Raw genomic sequence first — 25,554 nt, forward strand, 5'->3', positions numbered from 1 at the left:
TGTAGAACAATGTGCGACTCTCCGTCTGTCTTTGACGCCCGTCTCCATGGTTGACACATAACCACTCTATACTCTGGAGGACTCAGAGAGCACAGACAATTGTTAGGCTACTTCACAGCACGTGGCCGGAAGTTTGGCTTGCTATTGGTTAATAGCGGTAAGGCCCGCCCAACCAACCCGCTGGCTCCTTTAAGTGGAAGCCCGGCCAAGTTTTCTGCCTTTCGGCGGCCGTGAAGCTTGAGAGGTGAGATGGTGGTTGTGTTGGTCTATGGCGGCTCGGCCCCGGGAATCGGGGCCCAGGAGGCGGGTGGGAGGCAGGTAGCCCGCGGTGATGACATTCCAATCAAAGCACGTGTTAGACTGCTGACAAGGGTGATGCGAACTGGAGTCTGAGCCGGGCCGCTATGGTGGAGGGGAGGGAACGGGCCCGCTGTCGCACAGCCGCTCACCCACCGCTCTCGTTTCCGTAGATCCGGGCCGACCGAAGACTTGGGATCTCATCATTCTCCCAGCCCTTCGACCCTCCCCAGAAGGTTCTCAATAAAATCGTTTGATCCCAGCGCTGGTGTCGGCATTTCTTATCGCGACGCGCTGCCTTTGAGCCCCCGCCGCGCCTGTGCGTGGCGCCGGGGGTCAGGCTGCAGCGCCAGAGCACACGCTTGCGCATAACTGGGGCTGTCTGCTGTCCGCCGGCGGCCCTTTTAACCGCAAGCGACATGGCAGCACCGCGCTGCTGGTGGCGGGTTTCCTAGGGGGTTGTGTCGACTCAGCCCCTAAAGCCACGGTTGACGTGCCCTGGGGAGACGTCAGGGTCCTGTAGGCTCTGCTACTTAATGCCCCGCTTATTCCTGGGCCTGCCCTGTAAGCCCCGACTGTGCTCTTTGTGCTGATCAGTGAGACACGCAGTTAACTGGACGGCCTCTAGAGGTAGATGAGAAACGGCCATGGTCTGGAGTAAGTTTCAGGTCGTGGTGTACTTGACAGGAACTGGCTAGGTCTTGAGGTGCATGAACCTATCTGGCTAAGGTGTAGCAGCGACCTTTTTACAAAAAGTACCATTTAAGGCGAACTGCTTTGGATACCGTTCCAAGTGTGGGGCTAAAAGCATTGTTCAAACGAATTTGTCCCAGTTAGCCTAAACAGCTTACAACATGGTAGTTGTGGAGGTGAGTTAAATTTTATGCGTTACTGGGCACAACATAGGCACCTATAGTACAGAGTCCTTAGTAATCCAGACTCCAGGTGATGAACGATGCCTCACTGGCATTAGGTGAAATGTACACCCATTCTGAGTACAAGGCAGCACGTGGAGAAGGGGCAAGGATGCACAGGTGCAGTGTGAACTGCTGTGGTACTTAGTAACTGGAGGGGCCACCAAGTTAACAGGACTACAAGGCAATTATGGGTGTGAGCTCCTGTTCAGGAAGATTGCCCCTTCAGGGTTTTACTTGTGGATTGGGGATAATAGCACCTGCCTCTGGTCTGGTGTGACTACCTTAAAAGGGCTGGTCCCCGTGATCACCGAGGAAATGCAAGCTATTGGCGACCTAGGGCCACTCAAGTGCCCTGTATCCACTATTCTGTCCCTATAAACAGTATTTAGAAATAACTTAGATGCGTATCTAGTATTTGACATGAGATATTTATTTTGTGAAACAATGCAAGCGATTGTAAATCCCCACATACTATTTAAGTGCAATAAGGTACAGTCGTGTGTAATCTCTTCACACAGCAGTGCATCTAGTCCTTTGCCTTTAGTTATTGCACAGAAATTATAAAGACCAGTGAACAAGACATGCGGACTGACAGGCAAATTGGCCTACACAATGAGAAATTAGTACACCAACTGGAATGGTCAAATAATTTAAGTCAAATGGTTTAATGGTGTAATTAAAGTAATCAAATAAGGGTTGAAATATTCAATATATTAATTTCTTTAAAGTTCATGTTCAGGCAAGGTGCTGTTTAAAAAAACCACTATTAGCACAGTCCACAGATGGAAGTTATCAAAAGTTACCCAAGGTAATTTTGATGTTGAATGAAGCTTTAAACAAAATCATTTTTAATGTACTTCTCAAAGCAAATTGTACAATTAGAGCCTTCACACTTGTAAACTAAACATTCTGACACAAATGCACAAAATAAAGTTGGCAACATTGAAGACATGTGACATGTTAATTTTGAGATATGTAGTGTTTGATATTGAGCAAACTTTTGGTCTTGACTCCCGATGATAGCAGTTCTGTTTTGGCCATCAGAAAAGGGAACTGCCCACAAAACATCCCAAACCAATGAGAGTAAAGCATTTAGATGCCTATACAAAGCTTTCTGGAGCACACTGGAAGTGCCAGATAGAAAACTGGTGGCTCTGGCTTTCTGTTCCTACCCGATCTGGTCATGTGCAGTGTTTGATGTTTTCACATATGCTCATGTTAGGAAACCATTTGGGATTTGTTAGAACCAGGTGATTGTACCTCACTGGTAAAAGGCTTGGGATGGTTTGATCTCATGGCTTTGCCTAATGTTCAGAGAAATCCCACTGTCCCCACCCCAGCTGATAGTGTATGTTCATGTTCTATGGCTACTTGCTTCCAAAACGCACAATTTAATATGAAGAACAGTAAGTTGCTATGCTTATCTCTTTATCACCAATGAAATAGCTCACAAAATCCCACTCTCCACCCTCCACACGTGACTACATTGACATTCTCAGAGTGTGGAGGGCTGCATGACAAACTGGAAGTGAGAAAACGTTCAATCTGTGCTCTGGCTGCCTGAGGAAAAGCTTTGGAGTTGAGGCAAGGGGAAGCCTTCCAGGTGTAGCTTTGCTCTTCATGTGCTCTTGCTGCCACAAAAACTGGTAGACTTAAAGCCGTGGTGTGAGTCACTTGTGACCTCTCGATCCACTGTGATGATTCTTCCTGTCTCCTCTGCTGAGTCAAAGCTGTGCAGTAGGCAATCCAGACAGCAGACGCTGGACGCGTGGAATGACACTTCACAGTGGAATGGGCACTGGCAGGCAGAGGGCGGAAGCTGTGGCACAAGGAAAGGCCAATGCTACAGCACAGATGGCAGCCAAGAACCCCACACCTTGAGCTAGATCTCATAATACTGGGAACATCAGATCTTCAGCCATCACAGCTGATCAGCAGCCTCCACAAGTTGGTCTTTCAGGAGGCAGGAAGTAGAGCGAGGGTCCATGGCTGAGTGCATTAGAGGGATATAAACATCATCCATGTTTGGCATGACAAAAACTTTCTGTAGGAAGAAAGAACAGCCAGGTGGAAGAATGCTTTGTTTTCTCAGGCTCTCACTCTACTGTTTTGATAATTTAGGCAAGTTTTTAAAATATATATGAAACAACTTCCTACACATTCCGAATTCCTCTACCATATTTAGAAAGTTGACACATCAATCACATCAGTGCATAAATACAAGAACCCAATAAAGTCAGCCCTGTTGCAGAAGCAACCTTTGATTTCATGTACATATAATAAAATTATTGACAAATGGACTCAACCTTATTTTAAGAGAACTGGCTTAAGCTGCTCATAATATTTCTAAATTACATTCCAAGTGAATTCATCCATTTAAATCTATCAACAAAATGTAAGCAAATTTTTTTAAAAACCAAAACCAGACAGAAATACATATTTGTGTGTATACACACACACACACACACACACACACACATAAAATCCTACTATAGTGAATACCTAAAGGATAATCCATGATGGATAGCAATGGTGCTTTGCCTGTTTATAAAGTAGTTTTGTACAAGTGAATTTTGGCAATGCATTCCATCTTCAGTAATGCTCTCTTACAAAAGCATAAATGAAAACTTCCCAGGTGACTATGGGAAAATGCAGTAGTTACACTTCAACTTCCCAACTTGCCTCAAAAATACTAGGCACCAATCTCTGTCCCCTGTCTCTTTTGCTCCTTGTACCCCAATACCCCTAAAGAGATGACCCACTCAAATCCTAACATAGAATCTAGAGAGAGAAGAAAAAGCAAAAAAACCTTAAGGCACAAGGTGTCTCCCATAACGAGGTTCAAAATACTTTTTCCATTTGGTGATAATAAGCTTTCCAGAAATTGGTTTTCAGTTATATTTAATCTATAGCTTTTAAATAATAAAAATATAGTTTTAAAGGCAGTAACTCAAAATATACCACTGCAAAAATATGGGTCTTCTAAAAGTGAAATTCAGTACAAAGCAAATAAACTGGTAATCCATAAAACCCTGAAAGACAACTGTGCCTCAAATATCTGATAAAAATTTGATAGAGATAGCTCATCCCAGGCCCTCGGCTACGTTGCTATTAACCTTTGGTGGCAGAATGCAGAGGACAGGCTTGGAGAATGAGCTCGGGCGTAGTATAAACTCCAAGACCACCCTAAAATACTATCCACAGGGGAGCGACAGACCTGATGCATCTTTGGACCCTAAGGGTAAGTGGCAGCTGCACACGGAAGGGTTTCCATGAGAACTGAACAAATGGAGCAAGGTGGATAGCACACGAGGACGGGAACAACTTTCCTGACCACAGTGGGTGCTACGAGCTGGCCAGTTCCAGGCCCCACAAAGTCCAAAGACAGCCCCGAGAAGGAGGGCTTAACCCTTGCCAGGCCTCTTGGTATAAGACAGTCATTTTGCTCCTTGACCCCTCCTCTTGGGTTTCCTCTGACGACTACTTAACAGGGTGCTGTGGGTGAGTGTCAGGGTTTTTGAAACTACCTAAAATTTGACCTGTTTGATCATACATGTCCTTTCCTGGGATGAGGATCCTCAAAATATGATCCTGACCCACATGAAGCTCATAACCTCTGTTCTACCCAGAGCTTTTACACTCAGTGTGAAATACTAGATGACCCTGCAGGTTTACCTGAAACTCTTGCTCCAGTTTCTTCTCTATCCAGTCTGTCACATGAACTAAAGTCACTTCTCTCTCTCCAAGTTTTGGCCGAGCTTTCAGCTCTACATGTGGTGGCTTCCGGAAACCATACCTTTTAAAGAAGACAACAATCACATTTAGAAGCAAAGGAAAGAAGTGGACAAGTACCAACAGCCAACATTCCTCATTTACACAGGCCTTTATCAGTACTAAAATGTTCTCTTATTCTGAAAATCCCCTCTAAAACATAATTCGGCACAGCAAGTATGAATTGTGAACTCCCTGTGTCCCTGGGCGGTGTGTGGGGGGCTGTGATGATCGGAGAACAGTTTTGACAAACTAAGAAAGCCAGGAAGCGCCACAGGAATAGTCTGTGGCCTGGGCTTTGTTTTTTCCCAAAATGGCAATAACCTTTTTTGTTTTTATTTTTATATGTTACAAAACCCAAAATACACAAGTTCATAAAGCAGAAAGTGAAAGACACTGCCTCTCTGAATCTCACCCCGGAGATGAGACCACTGAGAAGTGGGGTCGATGTTCCCCACATTCATAATATGCATATATAAATAGAGAACGTTTTCAGAACCTGCTTTTTCATTCCACACTCCAACCACCCTTATTACGTCTTCCTGATGGAGCAGATTAGCACTCGGAATTGCTGGTAAAGTATCCAGACAAGAGACTGTTACCAAACTAAAAACTTCAATTTGTCATGGACCAATGTTTAAAAAAATACAATAAAAATGTCAAATTGCTATAAATGTTTCTAAACACTCAATATCTAAACTTATCTCTGTGGATCAACAACAAATAGTTCAGCATTTGAGCATCATTAGCTGGCATATCCCGGAGGCCTTTGCTTTCACCTCTCATTGAGCAGTGGCGATTATAATTGATATGGATCTTAAAGCTTAAAAGGGGGAGAAATGTATCAACTCTTAGTATTTACAAACATTTTAAAATTAAGTTTGGAAGATGGTACAGAAAGATATTAACTGGTTATTTTTGGATGCTAAGATTATAAGCTTTTCTTTTAATGAAAATATTACTTAAAAAAATAAAGTCTAAAGTAATATTTTTAAGTTTTTACTGGGAAACACCAATGTCATCACTAATCGGTTAGTCAATTCAAAAATCCTCTGTGGATCATTCCTACAAACCCTCTGAACACTAAGGATGTGTACTAGCATGTTGGTTTCCTCTATGATAAAACAGAGCTATCTTTTTTATATGAGTATACTTTATGGTACAATGAGATCTCTTAGGCAACCCTTGTATACACTGATGTACATTTTATACGGCTTGGAATGTCAATTTTAAATTGAAATTCACAGACAGTGATTGTTCTTCTGCTAGATCCATGAATAATTTTTTTCAGTGATTCTCAATTCTGGCTTGGTACCCCAACCCCTGAATCCTGAGGGTTGGGCTGGGCATATCTTTATTTTTAACAAGTCCCCAGGTGACTGATATGCAGGGGGGACTGAGAACCACTGGTTCATTCAGTGACAACTCCTTGGATAGACTTCCTACAACAGTTACCAAGTGCATATACTCCTGCCTCTTTAACCTCTGGGTCTCACCCAGCTAAGTCTTCTTTCTTAAGCTCCTGGGACTCTGCTGGATGTGTGATTCCTGTCTGTAAAGTGGGGATAACACAGCACCCATCTCCACAGGACGCTGTGCAGGTGAAGCAGTTACCCCCCAGGCCAAGCAGAGAGTAAGAGCCCTACAAACGGCAGTGTTCTTACTGGGGCAAAAAGTTGGCTTTAGAGAGCAGGGAGGTCAAGAGTAGAAACAGCTCATCCCATAAACTTCACCTATTGACCTGAACTCTTCCTAACATGGAAAGATGAATCTTTAAATGTGAATTAGCCACTCACAGTAGAAAGTGGAATGGGATTTACGACTAACATTAAGGTTCCATGAAAAATGTCTGACAGTGCTTCTGCCCAGAAGGTCCTTTCCATAAGAAGCCTGGGATTTTTATGGTCACACAACAAGGGCAATTGCTTGCTGTCCCTGAGGGCCCCTCCACGCACCATATTCGGTCAGTTGGGGGAGGTGGAATGTTGACCGTCAAGGTTCCTCTACATTCTTGAACTTCTACAGTTAGCAGCAGGGGTGTGTTGGAGACTTCTTCGATCTTCTTTTTAATGAACTCAGTCTCCGTTGCTTTTTGGAAATATTTCGACTTGGTAATTTTATCCACAAACCTCATAATCTTACTTGTTCGATGACCGCCAACATACCTTTAAATGAGGGACACAAATGGGTGTTAGCAGCAACTTTGCTCCTTTACAAACAAAAACGTTGTGACTCTTCATTCACCTTACTTTAGACCAGAGTTTCTCAATCTCAGCACCACTGACACTGGGTCATTCTTTGTTGTGGGGGCCTGTTCTGGGTATTGTAGGGTGTTTAGCAGCATTCTGGCCTCCACCTACTATGTCATTAGCATACTCCCCCCAGTCATGACAATAGAAAATATCTTCAGACATTGCTAAATGTCCCTTGGGGGACAAAATCACCCCAGTTGAAAACTGCTACTTTAGACAAGGTGTAAACATCACACAGAGTTGAATCTTGACAACAGAGAGTCAAAGTTCTCAAGAGCAAACTGAGAAGGCATGTCATGTTTATAACCCTCAAATACTGAATATAAAACCAGTGTTCTCCTAGAGAAACCTCACCATCTCTAGATGGCAATAAGAAATTACACTGAATCACAGGGACACAAAACACACAATTTTTTTACTGTCTGCCTTTTAGGTGGTGTCATACCAACTTTGAGTGGCAACTACTTTTTAAAGGGCTTAGGAACTTCTAAAGACAAATGCTACATCAAGCTGACATGCTAGCAGGCCAAGAAAGCAAGCTTTTTTATCAGGTCATATCTACCATAAGACTACCCCAAGGAGAGAGGGTACTTGCTCTTTAAAATCCCCCACAGTTCCAGACTGTCAGAAATACTATGTGTATGTGTAGAGAAAAGCAATCATTCCTAAGAAAGTCAAGCAGGTAGATAGATTTTAAATAATGCACACACACTTTAGAACCAGCTCCTCAAACGTCTGAATGTAGGATTTCAAAAGTGAATAGGCTGATATTTTCTTACAGATGTTTCTGGCTTCTTTATAATCTTAGTTTCCTTAACTCATTAAATAATTAAAAGATCTGTACAGAGTGGCTGTTTAAGCACTTTGATCATTCCACAGTCTGAGTAACAGGCAAAGAGAGCCCCAGAAAAGAAGCTCATGATCCAAAAGGTCAGTTAAGAGACCGGTGTTTTCAAAATTTCACCAAAGAAATCACCCGAATGTCTCTGCTTTGTAGGAACTAGCAGCTCACCCCAGAGCAAGTGTGACGCAACGGAAAGGGGAGTAATACTCTCCACCGAGCACCAGGGGGCGCTGTTGTATGACTTGTGCTCCTTGTGATAACAAGCATGCCCTTCAATCCTGTTCTTTACTCCAACGGTCAGAGAAAGCCATTTTGGTTGGGACCCTTTTAAGTAAAAAAAGCTATACGAATCTCTTTTGATCTGGGGCCGGGAATTTAAACAAGCCATTGACTTTGAGTTATTAATGCAAAACCATTCACTCAATGTGAAGGACAAAGGAAGATCACAGGACGAGGGAAAAAAGCTCACTCTCATCTTGCTGCCCTGACCCCTGGAACCCCAGAAGCTGGATCCACTTACCCTTCGGCCCCTGGGAGAAGGGGTTTGTCTCCTGCACTGGTCTCTGGTGCATCGTCTTCGTCGGAGGAGCCCGCACTGGAGGACTCCTCGTCACTGTCGGCCAGACAGTAGGCCCTGGGCCTGCAACTGAACAAGGGCAGAGTCACCAACCACGGCAGTCTGCCCGTCACCCAGGCTCTGCTTAGAAAGGGAACACACACACTCCACCGCCACCACCACCACACGTCATTCTCCCCAACCCACCCCAAAAAGAAGAGGCCCAATCCAAGAGTCCTCAGATTGGCCTGGTACCTGGGAGACTCTTCAGCCGCTAAGTCCCCTGGGAGGACCACAGAGGATTGGGGCCTGAAGAGTTCGATTTGGCACATGCTTCAGGACAGGTAGTGGGGAGTTTGGTGCAATGGACACAAAATGCAGTGAGTTAATCAATAGTGCAGCAATGGCCAAGAGGGAGGGTGAATGGTAAGAGCGATGGTTGCAAGGGTGAGGTGACAGCTTATGTTGGAGACATGAGCACCTCTCCCTGATGAGGCGGATGTTCAGGCAAGTCCCCTCACTCTGGCTGAGTTCAACAAGTAGGATGCTCTCTGGCGTAGTTTCCTCTACATTAGTTTTGACTCAAGACTCCCTTCTAGTGAAATGACATACTCCACACCTGGCCCAGCTCCTGACAGTCACAGAAAAAGCCAACCACCACAAGGTACAAATCTCAAGGGACTCTAGGAGGCAACTGACATGAGAACCCAGGAAGTGTCCTGGACAAGTACACTTTGAAATACCATTTTAAAACAAATAAGAAGCCTCATCCGAGCGCGATGTCCCTCATTAATCTTTCCAGCTTGCATCTTGTTTCCAGAGGCATGGGGGTGCTGGATCCCCAGCAGTGGTGAGTGATGGAGGTTCCCTACTGAGGATCACTGGGGGCTTCTTGGCTGAGCTTTAGCCCCACAAGAGGCAGCTCCCTCCCTGGATGGTGGCTTCGCTTCAGGGAGGAAGAAGAGGAAGAGCAGGGCCTATCTTTGAGGCTCAGAGACTTGATTGGGACCAAGGGAACCACAGACAGAGTAGTCTCTGAACACTGTTAAGCAACCAAATGATCACTAAGCAGAGGCTGGGCTTGGTATTTTTGACCAGGACACAATTAGCAGGACTGGGGAAGGCAGTAGAGCTGAGGTCTTATCTCCCTGCAGGTGCAATCCTTTGGGGTTTTTCTCTGATGCTGTCCTTGGGCCACTGGAAGCAGCCTACAGGGGCAGTCATCTCCTAGCCAAGAGGAGCCAAGGGCACCCAAGGGCAAAGCACACGTGCTGGTGTGGACTGAAGGCCCAGCAGAGGCTCCAGCACTGGGAGGGCAGGACTGAGAGCTCTGCCCCTGAAACGGGAGCCTGGCTGTAAGAGGACCCCGAGTGTCCTCCCTGGCAGGACACCCGGACCCTCCTCGAGCCCAGCTCTGACACGTTAGAGCCAGCTGCTCCAGCCAACAGGCTTGAGTGTAACTTTAAAGGGAAACTCCCTCTGCAGACACAAAAGCCTCTTGTGCCACAGAAACAACAACAGCACCTAACTGACTTGTTCTTCCTCTTTCCATCTAAGGCCTGGCTGGTCCAGGAAATGTGTGTGTTCCCTGGTCACAAAGCGACTTCAGAGCTTTCTATGGTTAGACAGCCCTCACTAGAGCCTCTTTTATTTAAAATGTACAAAGTAAAATCAAAATATGATTTCCAGAAAGCCTAAATTGTGTCTTGAGATAAGTCAGGGACATAAATCCCCGAAGATAACACAACCATCTCAGAAATGCATCTTACTTCTCCACCAGTACGATGACTGTGCTCCCGGCTCGGACCTAGAGCTGCCAGGTAGGCAATCTGTGTCCTGCGCCCTGTCCACCCAGCACGAAGGGCTGCCTCAAAATCTGGGACCACAGCAAAATCTGCCCTCCTGTCCCCACCAGTATTTGTCATCTGGCAGCCACCAGACCTAGGGCAGAAGATGCCAAAGGCTACCCACTGCAGGGAGTTCTCAGGTTCCCGAATTAATTCCCTGCAGGACAGAGATCAGGACAAATTTTGCGGCTTCAAGTTAATAATTTAGACAATGCTATATCAGTTAAAGCAGATCAGATGACACGAAATTCTGATTTTGACTAAATGTTACCTCTAATCTCTGCACAGGGAGCTATATTATGTGGCACCTAATACTAATTAAATGTGCAACTAACTGTTTGGCTGATAGTCAGTTTTATAACTGAACCTGCATTTTATGATCTCAACCCTATGATGTCAGCGTGAACTTTGGAGAAAGACACACTACACATCCTTATTTAAGATGTGCTAGAATAAAGCCTAATTTTTAACAACACACCTTAGAATTCCAGATGAGTGTGACATCCTTTCAAAGAGCCACCTTAAAAGGCTTATTGCAGTTTTGCAGCCACTGTTAAAAATCTTTTTGGAAGTGTATTTAGAGTCAGATACATAAGAAAAATGGAATTATTTTATCACTGATACTCTGTCTCAGACCAAACATTTTATTTCTTGGTCTCACTAATCACCATTGCCTTTGAACGTCTAGTAATTTCTCAAAGATCCAATTCATCTACAAAGCAGGATGATTTGCTGTCACCCAGGACAGTTAAAAGAATGTCACAGATTCCAGAGGAAATTCTAAAAAAGCAGCTCCACAAAAATGCTTTTAAGTAAAGCATGCATAATTAAACAGCCCGGTGAGGTGGCTGCCTTGTGGGGGACCACACTCATGAGAACGTATTCATTTTCTTTTATTCCAGAGAAATCCGCCCCATACGTCTGCCACAGACACACATTCGCATACAACCACAGAGCCAGACCTAGTCACAGTGTGGGCTGCAAGCACTGGGCTCCCAACCCCTCAGGAGACTCAGGGCGGTGGTGGTGGTGTTTCGGGGTACACTGTGGACTAGTGACCCAACATGGAGGACAGAGGGAACCTCCACATGGGGACTTGCATGTTGGGCCCAGTTTGCACTGCTAGAGCATGAACAGGCCAAGTGCCTTACCGGAAATGTCCTCCTCCGAGGCCATCCTTCACTTCCCCGACTGACTCACTTTGGCCCTCTTCAGGCAATGCTAAAGTTAAGACTGCTCAGTTTACCACCTGAATTCTACTGCATACCTCACTGCCCCAAAGTTATGTTAACTACGTACTGTGTTTCCCCAAAAATAAGACCGGGTCTTACATTAATTTTTGCTCCAAAAGACACATTAGGGCTTATGTTCAGGGATGTCATCCTGAAAAATCATGCTAGGGCTTATTTTCTGCTTAGATCTTATTTTTGGGGAAACACGGTATGTAACAAGACTATTTGGGAAATAAAAAGACTAAAGGAAAAATGTCTGCAAATACAGTGTATGCACATTTCAAAAGGAAAGGACTTCACTAGAATAAAGAAACAGATTTCAATTTCTCACGGTCATCTTCGGGGTAATAATATGGAGCCGTGAACAACTTCCTACCAGTAAGCAGGACTTCTCACAGGCTGAGCAGCATCTCCTGCGACTCCCCAAGGGCACAATTATTTGCACACTTGAAGGGAGACTGCAAACAGCAGGGAGACAAAGCAGAGGCCCGGCCAGAGCGGGACAGCAGGGGAACCAGCCCCTGCGGGGAAGTGAGGCCCTGGACTGGCAGCCACAGGCTACGGGGAGGGCCTGGAGGAAAGGGCTGCTGCCGGCTGCTTCAGACGTTCTGCTCTGTGGACAGGTCTCAAATCCAAGGAAATGTCAGTATGAAAGATCACACAGGTGCTTAAAAACAGCTCCTGTCATCCTAACTTCTGTGTCTCCTGTGGTGTGAGCCTCAGGGTGATTCCCTATGTTCAGGGATGAGGAGGTGAAGAGTGGATTCTAGAATCACTTTTGGGACTAGATTCTTGGCTATGGATGGGCTTTCAGAGGCTCTTGATTCTCCCAGGAATTGTGAGCCAGGTGGCACACATGTAGGCATTTTCTAGGAAAAGAATCCAGAGCTCTCAGATTCTCAAAGGGGTCCTTTATGCAAAAAAGGGTTAAAGGCTCATTTTTCCCAGGCCTTTTTCTCCCAAGTGAAGTGCTTTTGGATTGTAGGTTCCCTTGCTTTTAAAATTAAATGACAGCAAATCACACATCAACATATAATTTAACACCTTCACAGGAAGGAGCAAAATATTTTACACCAGACTCTACTGTGAAAAAAAAATGGTACTTTAGAAATATATTACAAATTAAATATAATACCATCGTATTCCAAAAGCAGAGGATTTTTTTCACAGTCTAGAGATGTACTGCTTGCTCAGAAACATATCATCCTCTGATCAGCCAGAGTTTATGAACTTCAAATTGTGCTAAGAGAGCCGCACAAATAATAGTGAACATTGAACGCCTAAGTGGTGAGGATCTCAGGGACCTGGCCATGATGGGGCCCTATCTGTTGCCCAAGACCGCCACCCCCCCTTCCAGTGGCGTCCCAGCAGTTCTGTGCCCGCAAAGGGGTGTTTCCAGGAAGGGCTCCTTGCACAAAAGCATCTGACGGATGTTTGCTCTCTCATGCTCCTGTTTAGTTCGACCTCACATTCGAGACTGCTTCTGCCTGACGAGCTTCATGTTATAGGCAGCTGGTCCTGCAACTCTGTTGTCGTGAGGCTAGACTGACGATGCTCAGGTGTGCATGGTGACAGGTGGGGGTGTCCAGGGACAGAAGTGGAGTCTGACTACAGGACTAGATCAGGACCCCAGCAATTCAAATCAAGGAGGTTGGTAGGACTTGCCCTGCCTGGATCTCTAAATACTCCTGGACCTCAGTCCTCTCAGGTCTACAAACTGAGCCTTTATGGCCAGGACCCTGATGAAAAGACAAGCTTCCGATTGGTGTCACATGGAATCAAACAAGACTCAGCACTGACAGGGTATGAAATGCTACATGGAGAGTTGATAAATATCACTCACCAGCAAACACAATCCACAGATTGCCGAATCCAAACACATTTTAACAAATAGCAGAAAAACAGAAGGAAAACAGCACAGATACAGGTTAGATTGCATACAGCAGGTAAAATTCTCCAATTATTAAAATAGGAACATTTCATTAAGTATCTTGGATAGATCAGAGTAATTTAAGTGAAAGAATGTTCTCAAATGTATGATCCAACCCCCTCCATCTGCTGTTACCACAACATGAACAGAAGTACCGTGTCAGTATCATAACTAAGTAAAAGTCTTTGAGTATGTGTCTTATATTTAGACCCTGAAAAGGGGGCTCCTTGTGGAGTTTTCTTGGCATCGTACTGTTAATTCTACGCAAAGGGGTTAACAATGCACACTGCAAACAGCAGTTTTCATTTGATAAAAAAAAAATTATACAATTTAAATTTGTAGTCAGAAGCAGTCATTTTAAAAGTGTGTGGGAATGTAAAATTTCCAGCTTACCCATATTCTAGGTATTGAAGACAAAAAAAAAAATCAAGCTTCATTAATTAGCTCACACATTTGGGATATTTACTAAATCAGACAAACTCTGGGCAGCAGACGCAGTATCTGCTACAAAGAGAGGCATTTACTAAGCAAATCAATATTGTATTATTTAGGGAAAATGCATCTCAAAACACTTGAGGGGCACCTTCTTGGCTAAACAATCAATTGCTAATGAGAAATAATTCTGACTTTGTGATTAAAGCAGACAGACCCCAGGGACCTTGTCCATACATGGCTCTCTGTGGCGGTGAGTTGAAGGAAGTACTTTCTGAATGACAATTTCCTTCACAGAACATTTTATTGTGCAGACAAGCCTGCCCTGCTGGTCTGAATCAGTGATGCTTTCGGGGTAACCAATACTGTGTGCCCCACTGGCAGCATTGAGCAGAGGTAGGGACTCCCAGTCTGTGGGGGGGTGAGACGAGGGACCTGTTCCCTGAAACCCTCTTAGGTGCACTTAGGTGAAGCTCACTCAGCATCGGGACTACTACTACACATCAAACCTGCTCTCAAAGGCTGGAGGGAGAGGTTGGCCCCCAGGGTTGGATTAGTAAATTCATATAGCCCCTTACCCTTCTTTGCCAATTTCTCCAACCTTCAGGGCTTCAACAAGAGGCTCTTTACCTAGTTTGGTCAAATTCATTTTGGTCTCGAGAGTCATCAGAAAGGACCCATTGTAGGACATTTCCAAATCGATCCAGAGTCCTGGAGAAATGGTGAAAAAAACAGAAATCTTTTTTTTCCCCCAGAAAAACATGACTATAAATGATAGTATAAAATCTGTATTATAAAGTATCTAAGTAGGTATCACATTGAAATTCTATAGCTATATATACATCGCCTATACTATACTACCAAGGCACGCAAGAGGAGAAGCGTCTGGAAATGGTTCAAACATTTGGCAAACTGCCATCATTTCAATATCTGTTAAAATGATCACAGTAAGCTCTGTGCATATGGTAGCACAGGAAGGGTCCCACCCTCTGGGTTCTTCTCATGTTTAGTAAGACACACTCCCAGCAGGAGGATAGCTTGGCCCAAGGCAAAGCCAGGACGAGGACTGCGGAGTCTCGGCCAGTTATGAGGCCGAGACCTCACTGCAAGCTGGGCTGTTCTTTAAAACACATGTGAGAACCACTGCCTTTCTTAAAACAATCTCATGTTGTCGGAGGGAGGGGGACACAAAAATGGTTCAGATTTAGCTTGGGATGATAAGGAGAGTGACAAAAACTTTTAGAACCCATTTCTTTCTGGAAATTCCCTAGTAATCCTGGGGCTCGAGCCCCAGGATTATCTAGATAAAGTCAGGTAACCACTTTGTACCTTAGTTTAAAAACCTATTCCTTGGAAAAGATACTAATGTCAATGAAATAGTACCTCAAAGGCTTTTAACTTTGTGGAATTTCACTGGGATGGCCCTGCAGCAGAAGTGGCCACTGACCAGAAGTGTGAAATGCAAACAGGGATCACTTTGGGACCGGGAGTCTACGATGTGGCTGCTAGGACAGGCTATGCTGTGATTTTTCAGATTCAGAGCTCCATAATATCTCATGGACTTTCAATCAAAACGTGATCCTTCAAGGGGGTGTTCAAATGTTAATAATCTTTTAGAGATCCTCAAAAGACAAATGACATTTAAAGGAAGGAGAAAATTGATCTAAAACTATTATTCACACACAGCCTTTTCAAGGAATTACAGTAAATAACCTATCCCATATTTGGCCACCATCTCAGATAAAAGCTTAACCTCAAGAAGCATTAATGGTATAATTCCTCACTAAAGGCAGAATAATTTCCAATTTGTTTTCAACAAATTCTTTTTATCATAATTAAAGGTAATTGTTTTCCATGAATGACCTGCTTTCATTAAGTGATATGCAGATCAACTGTGATTGTCTTCATTGCAGCAACTCACAAAATTGTTTTATTTCTTGCTTACATGAAGCAGTTAAAAATCATTAATTAGCTTGCTCTTCAAAGGTACTGTTACTGGAAATAAAGGGCACATTTGTTTTCATAAAAACATTCAGTCATTAATCACTTCCTGTAGAAAACGGATTAGGGCAAAAGGCTAGGTATTAACAAATTTAAACTCAGTATAAAAAGAACAGCAATGAAGAAAATATTTATTGTACATCTCCAGCTTTGTTTAACTTGAGAATCAACAGACTCAAACTACCTGGTTGCTGTATGTTTTCAGACATAATCATTTCTTTTGAAAATCTTACTCAGGTTTCTAATAAATATTAATAGTATGTATTGCCTTTGAAGGTTGTCACATTAAAGGTACCAGAATTTTACTTTTTATGAAGTGGAAGGTTTTGTGTGTCTGTTTTTTAAATGAGGGGATATGGATACAGGCTTCGCAGGCTTCTGGCCCATGACCCAGTCCTTGGGACAGTCCCTCAGTGACATGGGGTCCAGTGCTCCCCACCCAGCAGCTGAGATAAGGAAGACGAGGGAAGAGCATATGAAGCTCAGTCACACAGACCGGGGCTTGAGTTTCACTGGAAGCTTCTCGCCCTCTGTGCACCAGCCTCACCTGCACCAGGGAGACCACATGCTATGGACAGCCCAGCACCAGCGCATCCTGGATAGGCTCTCCCTCTCCCTGCCATTGCCAGCCCACTTCCTTACTCCCACAACGCCCTGTTCCAGGCGAGGTCCAGACAGGCACCAGACCAGAGGAGGCCGTAGGACCAAGAGGGAAGAGGCTACACTGGGCAGCCAGAGAGCCCTGTCCGGGCTGGGGAGGGGACGAGGGGTGGACATCTGACGAGCCTCTGCATGGGAGACAAGAGTCTATTTTTTCATATCATTGTATATGTCCCACGAGGCCCAGTCACAGGGCCTTGCTCAGCCCTGGTTCTCAGTGAAAATGTGGCGGAGTCAAAAATGGCTTGAGAACTTTTAAAAACAGATATAATCTGCAAACATTCCAACAAATTAATATGATGTGCTTGCATTCAGATGAGGGCCAGAAGACTATTTTAGCATTAGGTGCAAAGAACAACTTGCTTCTGTGACAAGACTCAGCAGGCAGAAAGCACCCTGAAAACCTTGGAGCACACACAACCTGGAGCCGAGGCCAACTGGTTATATAATGGGTGAGTCAGGAGGCTCCTGCCTTGCAAGACTGAACGATGGAATTAACAGTTTCTAGAAAGGTTGCCTTCCCATTGGGGATAAATGTAACAACAATGTGAAGATGGGGAACATACACTGTTCTGAGTGGTGGCTTAACTCTAACGGAGCTGAACGCTACTCACCTAGATGAATGCAGTTACAGAGCCGTTTGTTTTGTGCTCTCAACAAATGTTAAGACTTTAGTGTGAGGCATTTCGTTTAAAATGCTCCTTTCTCTAACCATCTGCTCTTGGTAATGCTCAAGGACAAAACCCAGAAGTTGAAGAGCAGGATAATTTTTTCAGCCTTTAAACAGGAGTAAGGCAGCCAGTCCTGAGGGGTTCTCCAGAAAGGACAGGAACACAAAGAGTCTTGTTCTTAGTCACCTGGGGTTGTTACAGCAAGATCCCATAAAGTGGGTGGCTTAAAGAACAGACATTCATTTCTCACAGCTCTGGAGGCTGCAAGTCCAAGAACAAGGAGCTGGCCACATCAGTTCTTGGGGAGAGCTCTCCTCCTGGCTCGTAGACGGCCGCCTTCTCACTGGCAGAGGCTGCAAGCTAGCTCTCCGGTCCCTTCCGATGAAGGACACCAATCCCATCATGAGCACCCCTCCCTCGTGACCTTACCTAAACCTAATCACCTCTAAAGGCCTCACCTCCAAATGCCATCACATTGCAGGTTAGGGCTTCAACATGTGAATTTTGGAGGGACACGAACATTCAGTCCCTAACAGGCCTCTCCCACATAAGGGGTCCTCATACTGAGGGGCCATCCAGTGGTGAAGGGTGGTGTCTGATTACCAACAAGTCCCTAGAAAACTGGCACTTTGTTCTGCAACATGGGAAGCACAACTGACAAGGGCACCGACAAGCTTCGGTCAGTCTTCACGCAAGGACCCAGAGGAGCTCAGATGACTGTTTTTCCGCTCTTCAACTTCACGAGGAAAGGATCAGTTACCAGCACCACCACTACTCAGAGGGAGACTGCGACAAAAGTTACCGCTCACTCTATCCAAAAATGTTTACTAAGCTCTTAATGCAAGATGTCAGAGCTAAAAACACGGGGATGAGTCCCTGCTCTCAGGAAGTTCACGCTTGAAAAAGAATAAAGATGCCTGGGTCACCTGGTGCAGATCAGACCGTGATGTCACCAGAGATTACAAACATGCTGTGGTGGGTGTCACCAGAGACAAGCGGAACAGGGGTTCTTCTGCCTTCTCCCCGGGTTTCCATTTAACAGACCCCATGGCCTCAGGAACAGTTCTACTGCAGCCATATCAACCTAGTCATTTCACTCAGCAGGTCACTGTTTCATTGCTGTGAAAATAATTAAACGGCATCAATCTTGCTAGAATAGGTTTAAGAGGGCACCTGTGGCCGGGAGTTGAGAGAACCTAAAGCCTTGTTCACCGGGTCTGGCTCTCATGTTACTAGCTGATTTTTACTCTGAAAGTCAACATTTGGTACCCAAGGAACAAAACTTCTTAAAATGGCATTAATAATGTATTACCAAGAGCAGGTGTTTGAGTTCTTCGGTTCTTAAAAGAGCTCACCAGTGGTTGTTTTGCTCCTGGCAAACAGACTGGTGCCGTATTACTCACTCAGATACCTCAGAAAACTAGCATTCCTTGTATTTGGATGTGCCTTTTAGGGCAGACATCATTTTTAGCTCTGTCTACCTGTAACTGTTCTCAAAAGCAGCTCCGCCTTTCAAGGCTCACATAGTTGCAAATCAGTCTCCTCTCTCCCACCCCAACCAAGTTCCACAAAAGGGTCTTTTTTCTCCCTTTCCACAAAAAGTAGTTTTTCTTTCTGCAATACACTCTAGTCAGAGAGTGTGCATGCCATTCCTTCAGCGCTGAGCCCCGTGGTCTGGCCCGGTCACTGTGCTCAGACCGGCACAGCTGCTCTCCTAACATCTGCTCTTGACGAGCGCGTAGCAGGAAGAATGGGCAGACCACAGTCTGACTCTGGTTCCAGTTTTTGAAACACTCAGTTGGCAAAATAACTTCAGTCCCAGTACTGGATAAAGGCAGCAGGCACTACAGGTTAAGGTCCGGATGATGGGCGGTAATGGTGGGCACCACCAGTCACGACAGAGGGCATCTCTCAAGACAGACACGATTCCTATTCCTGAGGGACATGGTATCTTTCCACAGAACCTGACACCTTCAGTGGAAATCTGGGTTGTTATTTGGGTATTCTGAAACAGGGCAAAGCCAGTACAGCAGTCTGTCCGTGGCAGACGCTCGAGGACTATCTGCAGACTATCTGCAGCAAACGGCCTGAAGCATAAGTGAATTCATGTGAACCTGAGGGGCCACAGTCCACACCCTCGGTTCACTCTGACACGCCTGCGGGCACTGTTCTGATACACCTGGTCCCAGGCATGGAATAGGAAAACCTGGCTAACTGAAGAGGTTCCCCCCTAAGCCCCTTTTGGAAGCTTTGTGACAGCAGAAGCAGCAGACACTGATGGTTTATGCTGGGCCACGTGTGCTCTCTGAGCACTTCGCATGTAACATTTCATCTCCAGCACAACCGAACGAGGGAGACACACTCCCCCCATCAGCCACTTTACGTATGAGGCAACTGAGGCGCTGCGTGGTCAGTCAACGCCCAAGGTCTCACCGCTGGACAGTGAAGAAGCAAGGCTCAACCGGAGGGGACGTGGCTGCAGAGCCAGCGCTCACGGAGAGCCTTTGGCACTGGCGAGAAGCTGAGGAGCAGGAGAGGAGACGAGGCTGCGGGGTGACCTCTGACAGGTCATGCCTACTCTGGGCTCTGGCTGACACACCTACAACACGGCAGGCAGGGTCCCGCTAGGGAGACCCGGGCTGCGCTTTCAAGTCAACTTCGTCAATCTGCCCGATTCTTTAAGGGTTTTGATTCTACATTAATTTTTAACCACATGAGAAAGAACTTTAGGAGAGAATATACCAAAAACATACCAAATGTACCAAAAAGGTAACCCTGGCTGTCTCTGAATGGTGGGATCATGAGTAATATTTTCCTTTTTACCCTTTCTAAACGTTCCAGTTTTCCCTACAATGAGGATTTGTTGAATGAATGAAGGAGCAAACATGACCCTAACAGAGGTAACAGAACAACGAGAAAGAGCTTGGCTAAGAGGGGTGGCCTGGTGGACCCTAGAGACCAGGCCCTGGAGAGAACAGCCCGGGGTGGGGAGAAGGGGTGGGACAGGGAGGCCTGTCTGAGGAGGGCGGGTTACAGAGACAGGCCCGGCATCTGGACTCCACTGTGTGCCTGCAGGGAAGGAAGGAGGCCCACACTCACCCCACGGTTAGAGATGTATGGCCTGTGGGGAGGGGTGCGAAGCCGGTTTCCAAAGGACAGATCATTTTCCAGCCACCTGCCGCTGGTGGGATGTGAAGATGCCCTGGGTAGGTGGCCATTTAACTTACTCACCACATTAGAAGTTGGTTCTGTGTCTGGGATCTTGGACAGGCCAATATGGCCATCATGTGATTTCATTTAGAGGAACTACAGACTTTGCTCCTTTCAGTGGCTAGGTCACGAAAGCTGACAATGGCATTTTCCTTTCCATTTATTCTGGTAGGATCTGCCAGCTTTAAGCTGTAGGATGGGTCATCTGGACACCACTGCCACCCACACTCTAAACTCTCCAAGAGCCCCAGCAGCGAAGGAGGCACCAATAATGGTAAAAATAACAATAGCTGGCTAGCACTGACAGCTTGTCTCACACCTGATTGTTCCAAGTGCCCTGCACACTTAACTCACTCACTCCCCACCATAAGCCTACCAGGGGTGCTGTTAGTCTCTGCACTTGAGAGAGGAGTCAGTGAGGAAGTTTAGGAACTTGCCCAAGGCCATGGGGCAGTGAACCCAGAGTCCTCAGAGCGGGTGCTCAGAACCACACTCGACATTGCCTCAAGAAAAGCATCTGGAGGACAGTGATCCAATCGGCTGTGGCCTGAATATCCCTCCTGAGCCATCTGCCTCCAACAAACAAGCACAAGTTAGGAAACATTAAGGAAAAAAAAAAAGGTATGTGTTGGGGGAATCCCATGCAGGGTGCCTCTGCCTACAGCTGTTGAAGCCTCTTCACCCTGGGGTGCATTTTCCTGGACGGTGAGCTCTGCTTTCAGAGAGTCAGTTTGGGCAAGTAAGTCACCTCTGATTTTAATTTCCCTAAAATGAAAGTTTCCCTTAGAGCAATGGAATCCAAAATTCGTGTTCAATTCTGTTTTACCATCATTTGCAGACTTGGAAAAACCTAATTTGATGAAACTTTTTAAAACCCACAGCCTTTATGTCTTTATCATTCCTTTCTTTAGTAACATTTCCTCCCCTGTTACATAAGCAGGCAGATCTAAAACTTGCCCTGAAAAGAGTTAAGTAAGCCTCAAAAGGATTAAAAACTGGCAAAGCTTTGCTTTACCTAGTGAAATGTCTCTCTTCAGAGGGACAGAAAAGGGACTAGAGACTTCCACGTTTGGTGAATTTCACTCAAAGCCTGATGAAGCTGCCCTGGGAGTCTGCAGAGTTCAAAGCCACAGGGGACTCTTTTCAGATGTGGCAAAGCCCTCTAAGGCACTGCTCCCTTCTCGTTGAAAATTTTTACTAATTCAACAAAGGACGAATTCAGTCTTGAGATAGGAGTGCTAATACATTAGAAAATAGAGCACGTACAGGTATTATTTACTTTCTTGAAGCCCGACTCTGACTCCGGAGGTTTATGTTAGCTGATCACTGACCAGTTCATTTTTGTTATGTTAGCTGATCATTTACAAGTCAATCCCTAAAGAGGCAAAGGGCAACCCAGAGACCTGAAGAGCCAGAGGAAGGCAGGCAGCCCTTGTATGCCAACAATGGAGCAAAGATCCTAGCTACACACTTAACACACAGATCATGCATTTTTAGAAAATTTTACATGCAGTTAAGAGAACTCTAGCTAAATCATTTGCAAAGAATCTTTTCTAGTTTTACTCTTAGTGAACCAGAAATTAACCAAACCCAGGGCACTCAGATTTATTAAAGTGTAGACATAATTAAGTGGTTAATAGGTAATCTCAACATGCAGCTGTATGGTGGACTTCTGAATTTGCAAATAATACTCTGATCTGTCTTTCTCTGAAATCGATAGCATGCTCAAAACATGTAAAAATGGGCTTACTATCGGCTGAAATATTGCTAGAGAGATAGGGCTGTTAATTGTAATGCTAGAAAAAAATCCATTTGTATTTATAGCAAATGTATACAACACAAAAAATGATTTCACTAAATATGATTCAACAGCCATCTGATATAGCCATACACAGACTCAAGTAGATGCTAGAGTCTCTAAATTTTACGACACATTTATTTCAAAACAAGTATCACTCTCTTGAAAAGTTGTAATTATTCTCTCCCCTACTTTGTCCCTGAGCCTTTTGAGGAATAACCGTAAATCTAGTTTAGGGGCAAAGAGGCTCACTTGGAAAGGGATACTACAGAAGAAAGTCTGGCTGCTTCTGTGACAGGGAGCCATGCCTGCTCACGGACTATTCCTGCCTACCTGGCTCCCACTTCTTTTCACCAAACTCCCGTGTACTAAAATTTCCATCAAGGTCCTTTTAAAACCACATGTCACAAAATAGACACAAATCTTTAAATCATAATTTTATTTAAACTCTTTCTATATTCTAATCAACTCTTCCTTCCCCAAACCACAAGAATAGGGGTAAGTAATGTGTCAATAGCATGTCTTAAAAATCAAATCTGAGAACTTTCCTCCAGCAGAGAGCTTTACTCTCCAAATATTGCCTGACAACACGTGTCTTCATTTTTCAAACACTTACTGAGTGCCTCCCAGGAGTGAGAAAGAACATAAAGATGTAAAACGTGAAGGTCAAAGAATCTGCGCCCTAGAAGTTGGGGCGAGGTAAAGACGTGGGTACATGAGAGGAGAGGTAGCACTTGGTAAGAGTTCAGGGTTGGTGCAGACGTACACGTGAGGCCTGTGAGAGGTGAGCGAGGCTCAAGTCCAGCCCACTGCCTCTCACCCTGGCAAAGGCCGTCTTCTAACTCACACAAAAGCTCCTGACACATGGATACCTTTGGGCTGGAGGAGGACCTGTAAAGTCCGAGACTAGAAGGAATGGGAGGGGGGAGTCCTGATCTAGTCGCATCAATTTAAGGCTGTGAGTATTCAGAACAAAAGACAACCAACGTGAAACGGTTAACAAGTCCCCAACTCCCTCCGAACATGAAGCCTTGGTATTCAATCTCCAACTCGATGGAGACACAGTCATATAAATGGTCAGTTCCTCGCTAGAGTCATTAAGAGTTACCTTGGTGATCAACATAAGGCTGGAAGGCCTGAAGGATTTTTGGCACAGCCACCCCCATGTCAAGTTCCGTCAGAGTTAGCTCATTCATAAAGTAGGGGAGCTGGAGAAAAGAAGCAAACAATGAATCAGACGTTAGTAACCTGGTAAATGTTAGAATTCAACATACTCTCAAAAGCAATGATGGTCAAGGTTTTGGGGACACACTTATTTAACCAAAATTTATTGAGCACATTCTACATGTGGGCATTGTACTACAGACAGCACCATGAATGAGTCAGGCAAGGTCCTTGTTCTCAAGGGGCTTATATTGGAGAGGCGGAAACAGATAAATAAGTACACAAATAACTTCAGAGAGTGATTAGTGCTATGGAGAAAATAAGGCAGGTGACGGGACAGAGGGAGCCTGGGGCATGGCTGGAGGGTGGCTATTTCAGGTAAGGAAGTCAGTGAAGGCTCCTCTGAGGAGTGGTGTTTGGCCAGAGCCCTGACTGTGGAGAAGGAGCCAGTCATGTTGCTCAGGTTAACAGTACCCACAGTTGGCTCAAGTGCGGGAAAACGAACCTCTCTTAGGCTACCACTGGAAGTTAAAAAATTGCTGCACCATTTCTAATAGGCAAACCCACATTTATTAAAATCCTTGGGGGAAAAAAAATCACACCACTTGACCCTGTGCTGGACATTGTCTGTTTGCCCCCTGGATTTGAGTTCCTCCCTATATGCCGAGGGCTGATCTCTTGCCCTCTGGCTGCTGGTTGGACTTGGCCAATGGGATACACCTGTAGGCAGGGGAGCGGGAGGGATACGGAGGATTGTTGGGCATTTGTCCCCTCCCTCTACTAAAGGCCGAGTCTCCTATCAGATAGGCAGCCCTCTCCACACAGCCGCGCCGCCCCAATTCTGGTGACTGTCCCCTGCTTTTGCCCCTTCAGGGAGTGGTAACAGCTCCCCACTTCTGCCAGCCCTGGGTGCTGTACCATCCCTTTTATTTTCTCTACCTGGACCCTCAGGTCACTCCACTGGAGTGGGACCTCTATTAATACAGCTATCAGTAGAAATTCTCTCTAAAGAAAAAATAACATAAAAGTACTGGTATCACACTTACAAATTCCTACTGTGACCCAAGACTCCAGAATTACTACATCTATGTTTCCTCCACCTGGATTTATGTATGTGTATGTACTGTTTCTTTTAAATCTTTAGTCCATTCCTAATTTTAGTGTAAGATGTAAATTAGGGACCCACCTTAATTTTTTTCCCCAATAACTAGTGAGGTGTCTGAACCTTTTAATTGATAATACTTTCCTGCTAATCTGTAACACCACCTTTAAAGATGAGAATCCTACTACACTGGACTCTGTATTGAGCACTGTATCAAAATGCTTTTATTACTGTAGCTTTATGATACATTTTAAAATCTGCCAAGTCCCTTTCCTTTCTTCCCCCCCCAGAATTTCCTTATTCTCATGAGTATTTCTCCCTTTGAACATTAGAGTAATTCTGTAAAATTTAGAATTAAGAATTTTTTTAAATTAAATTTATGCTGAAAATTTCCCATGAAATAAGGTCGCATCTAGCCAGGCATGAATTTAATGCCTGTTTTGACTGGACCACTTCAGCTGTCTCTCTGCAGAGAAACTTACACAGTTTTAGGGTTCACCAGAGAACTTCATCGCTGATTTTCTGCAGGGGTGGAAGGGTTCACTGGAAGGTTATGATGTCTGTGATGAACAAAACATGACTAGAAGCAGTATTCAAATGTACATTTCTGAACTGGTGTTTGCTGTGTTGGGAAAATCTTTTTCCAAAGCATCTATGACCTGTGGTGGTTGGTCTCCCAATCAGCACGCAGAACACGACTTGGCCAAGAATGTAGACAAAATCCTGCACCGGTCCTTTTTGTCTATTATTGTCACTTTACAACCAGTATGTAAGGAGCAGACAAGTTTCTATAGGAACAGAGGTCTGACACTGAGCCATAGGAGCGAATATGGAGACAGGAGGCACGTGCTGTCCCTTCTCGAGCTGTCC

The 25,554-nt window shown here is 45.0% G+C and overlaps 1 protein-coding gene and 2 non-coding genes across 6 annotated transcripts in view; 2 read left to right on the plus strand and 1 right to left on the minus strand.

Moving 5' to 3' along the window:
* The first annotated feature begins 325 nt into the window (after positions 1–325).
* LOC117014123 (small nucleolar RNA SNORD104) lies at positions 326–395 on the plus strand. Its single transcript, XR_004421428.1, has one exon. It is a non-coding gene; the product is annotated as a small nucleolar RNA SNORD104 (small nucleolar RNA).
* A 193-nt stretch (positions 396–588) lies between these two features.
* On the plus strand, positions 589–720 carry LOC117014137 (small nucleolar RNA SNORA76). The gene has a single exon (XR_004421441.1). It is a non-coding gene; the product is annotated as a small nucleolar RNA SNORA76 (small nucleolar RNA).
* Positions 721–1,626: 906 nt separating this feature from the next.
* The window catches only part of TEX2 (testis expressed 2), a 92,408-nt gene continuing 68,480 nt past the window's right edge, over positions 1,627–25,554 (minus strand). For 3 of the 4 annotated variants that reach the window (XM_033089516.1, XM_033089517.1, XM_033089518.1), the window contains 6 exons: positions 23,527–23,626; positions 14,657–14,789; positions 8,602–8,727; positions 6,941–7,150; positions 4,890–5,010; positions 1,627–3,258 (listed from right to left, as the gene is read on the minus strand). In XM_033089516.1, coding sequence (XP_032945407.1) covers positions 3,136–3,258; positions 4,890–5,010; positions 6,941–7,150; positions 8,602–8,727; positions 14,657–14,789; positions 23,527–23,626 — 813 coding nt within the window. In that variant the 3' untranslated portion in view covers positions 1,627–3,135. The remainder of the gene's footprint in view (positions 3,259–4,889; positions 5,011–6,940; positions 7,151–8,601; positions 8,728–14,656; positions 14,790–23,526; positions 23,627–25,554) is intronic. The other variant, XM_033089519.1, reaches the window with a different exon arrangement.

This window comes from Rhinolophus ferrumequinum, chromosome 21 (genome assembly GCF_004115265.2).
Source record: "Rhinolophus ferrumequinum isolate MPI-CBG mRhiFer1 chromosome 21, mRhiFer1_v1.p, whole genome shotgun sequence".
Lineage (NCBI taxonomy): Eukaryota > Metazoa > Chordata > Mammalia > Chiroptera > Rhinolophidae > Rhinolophus > Rhinolophus ferrumequinum.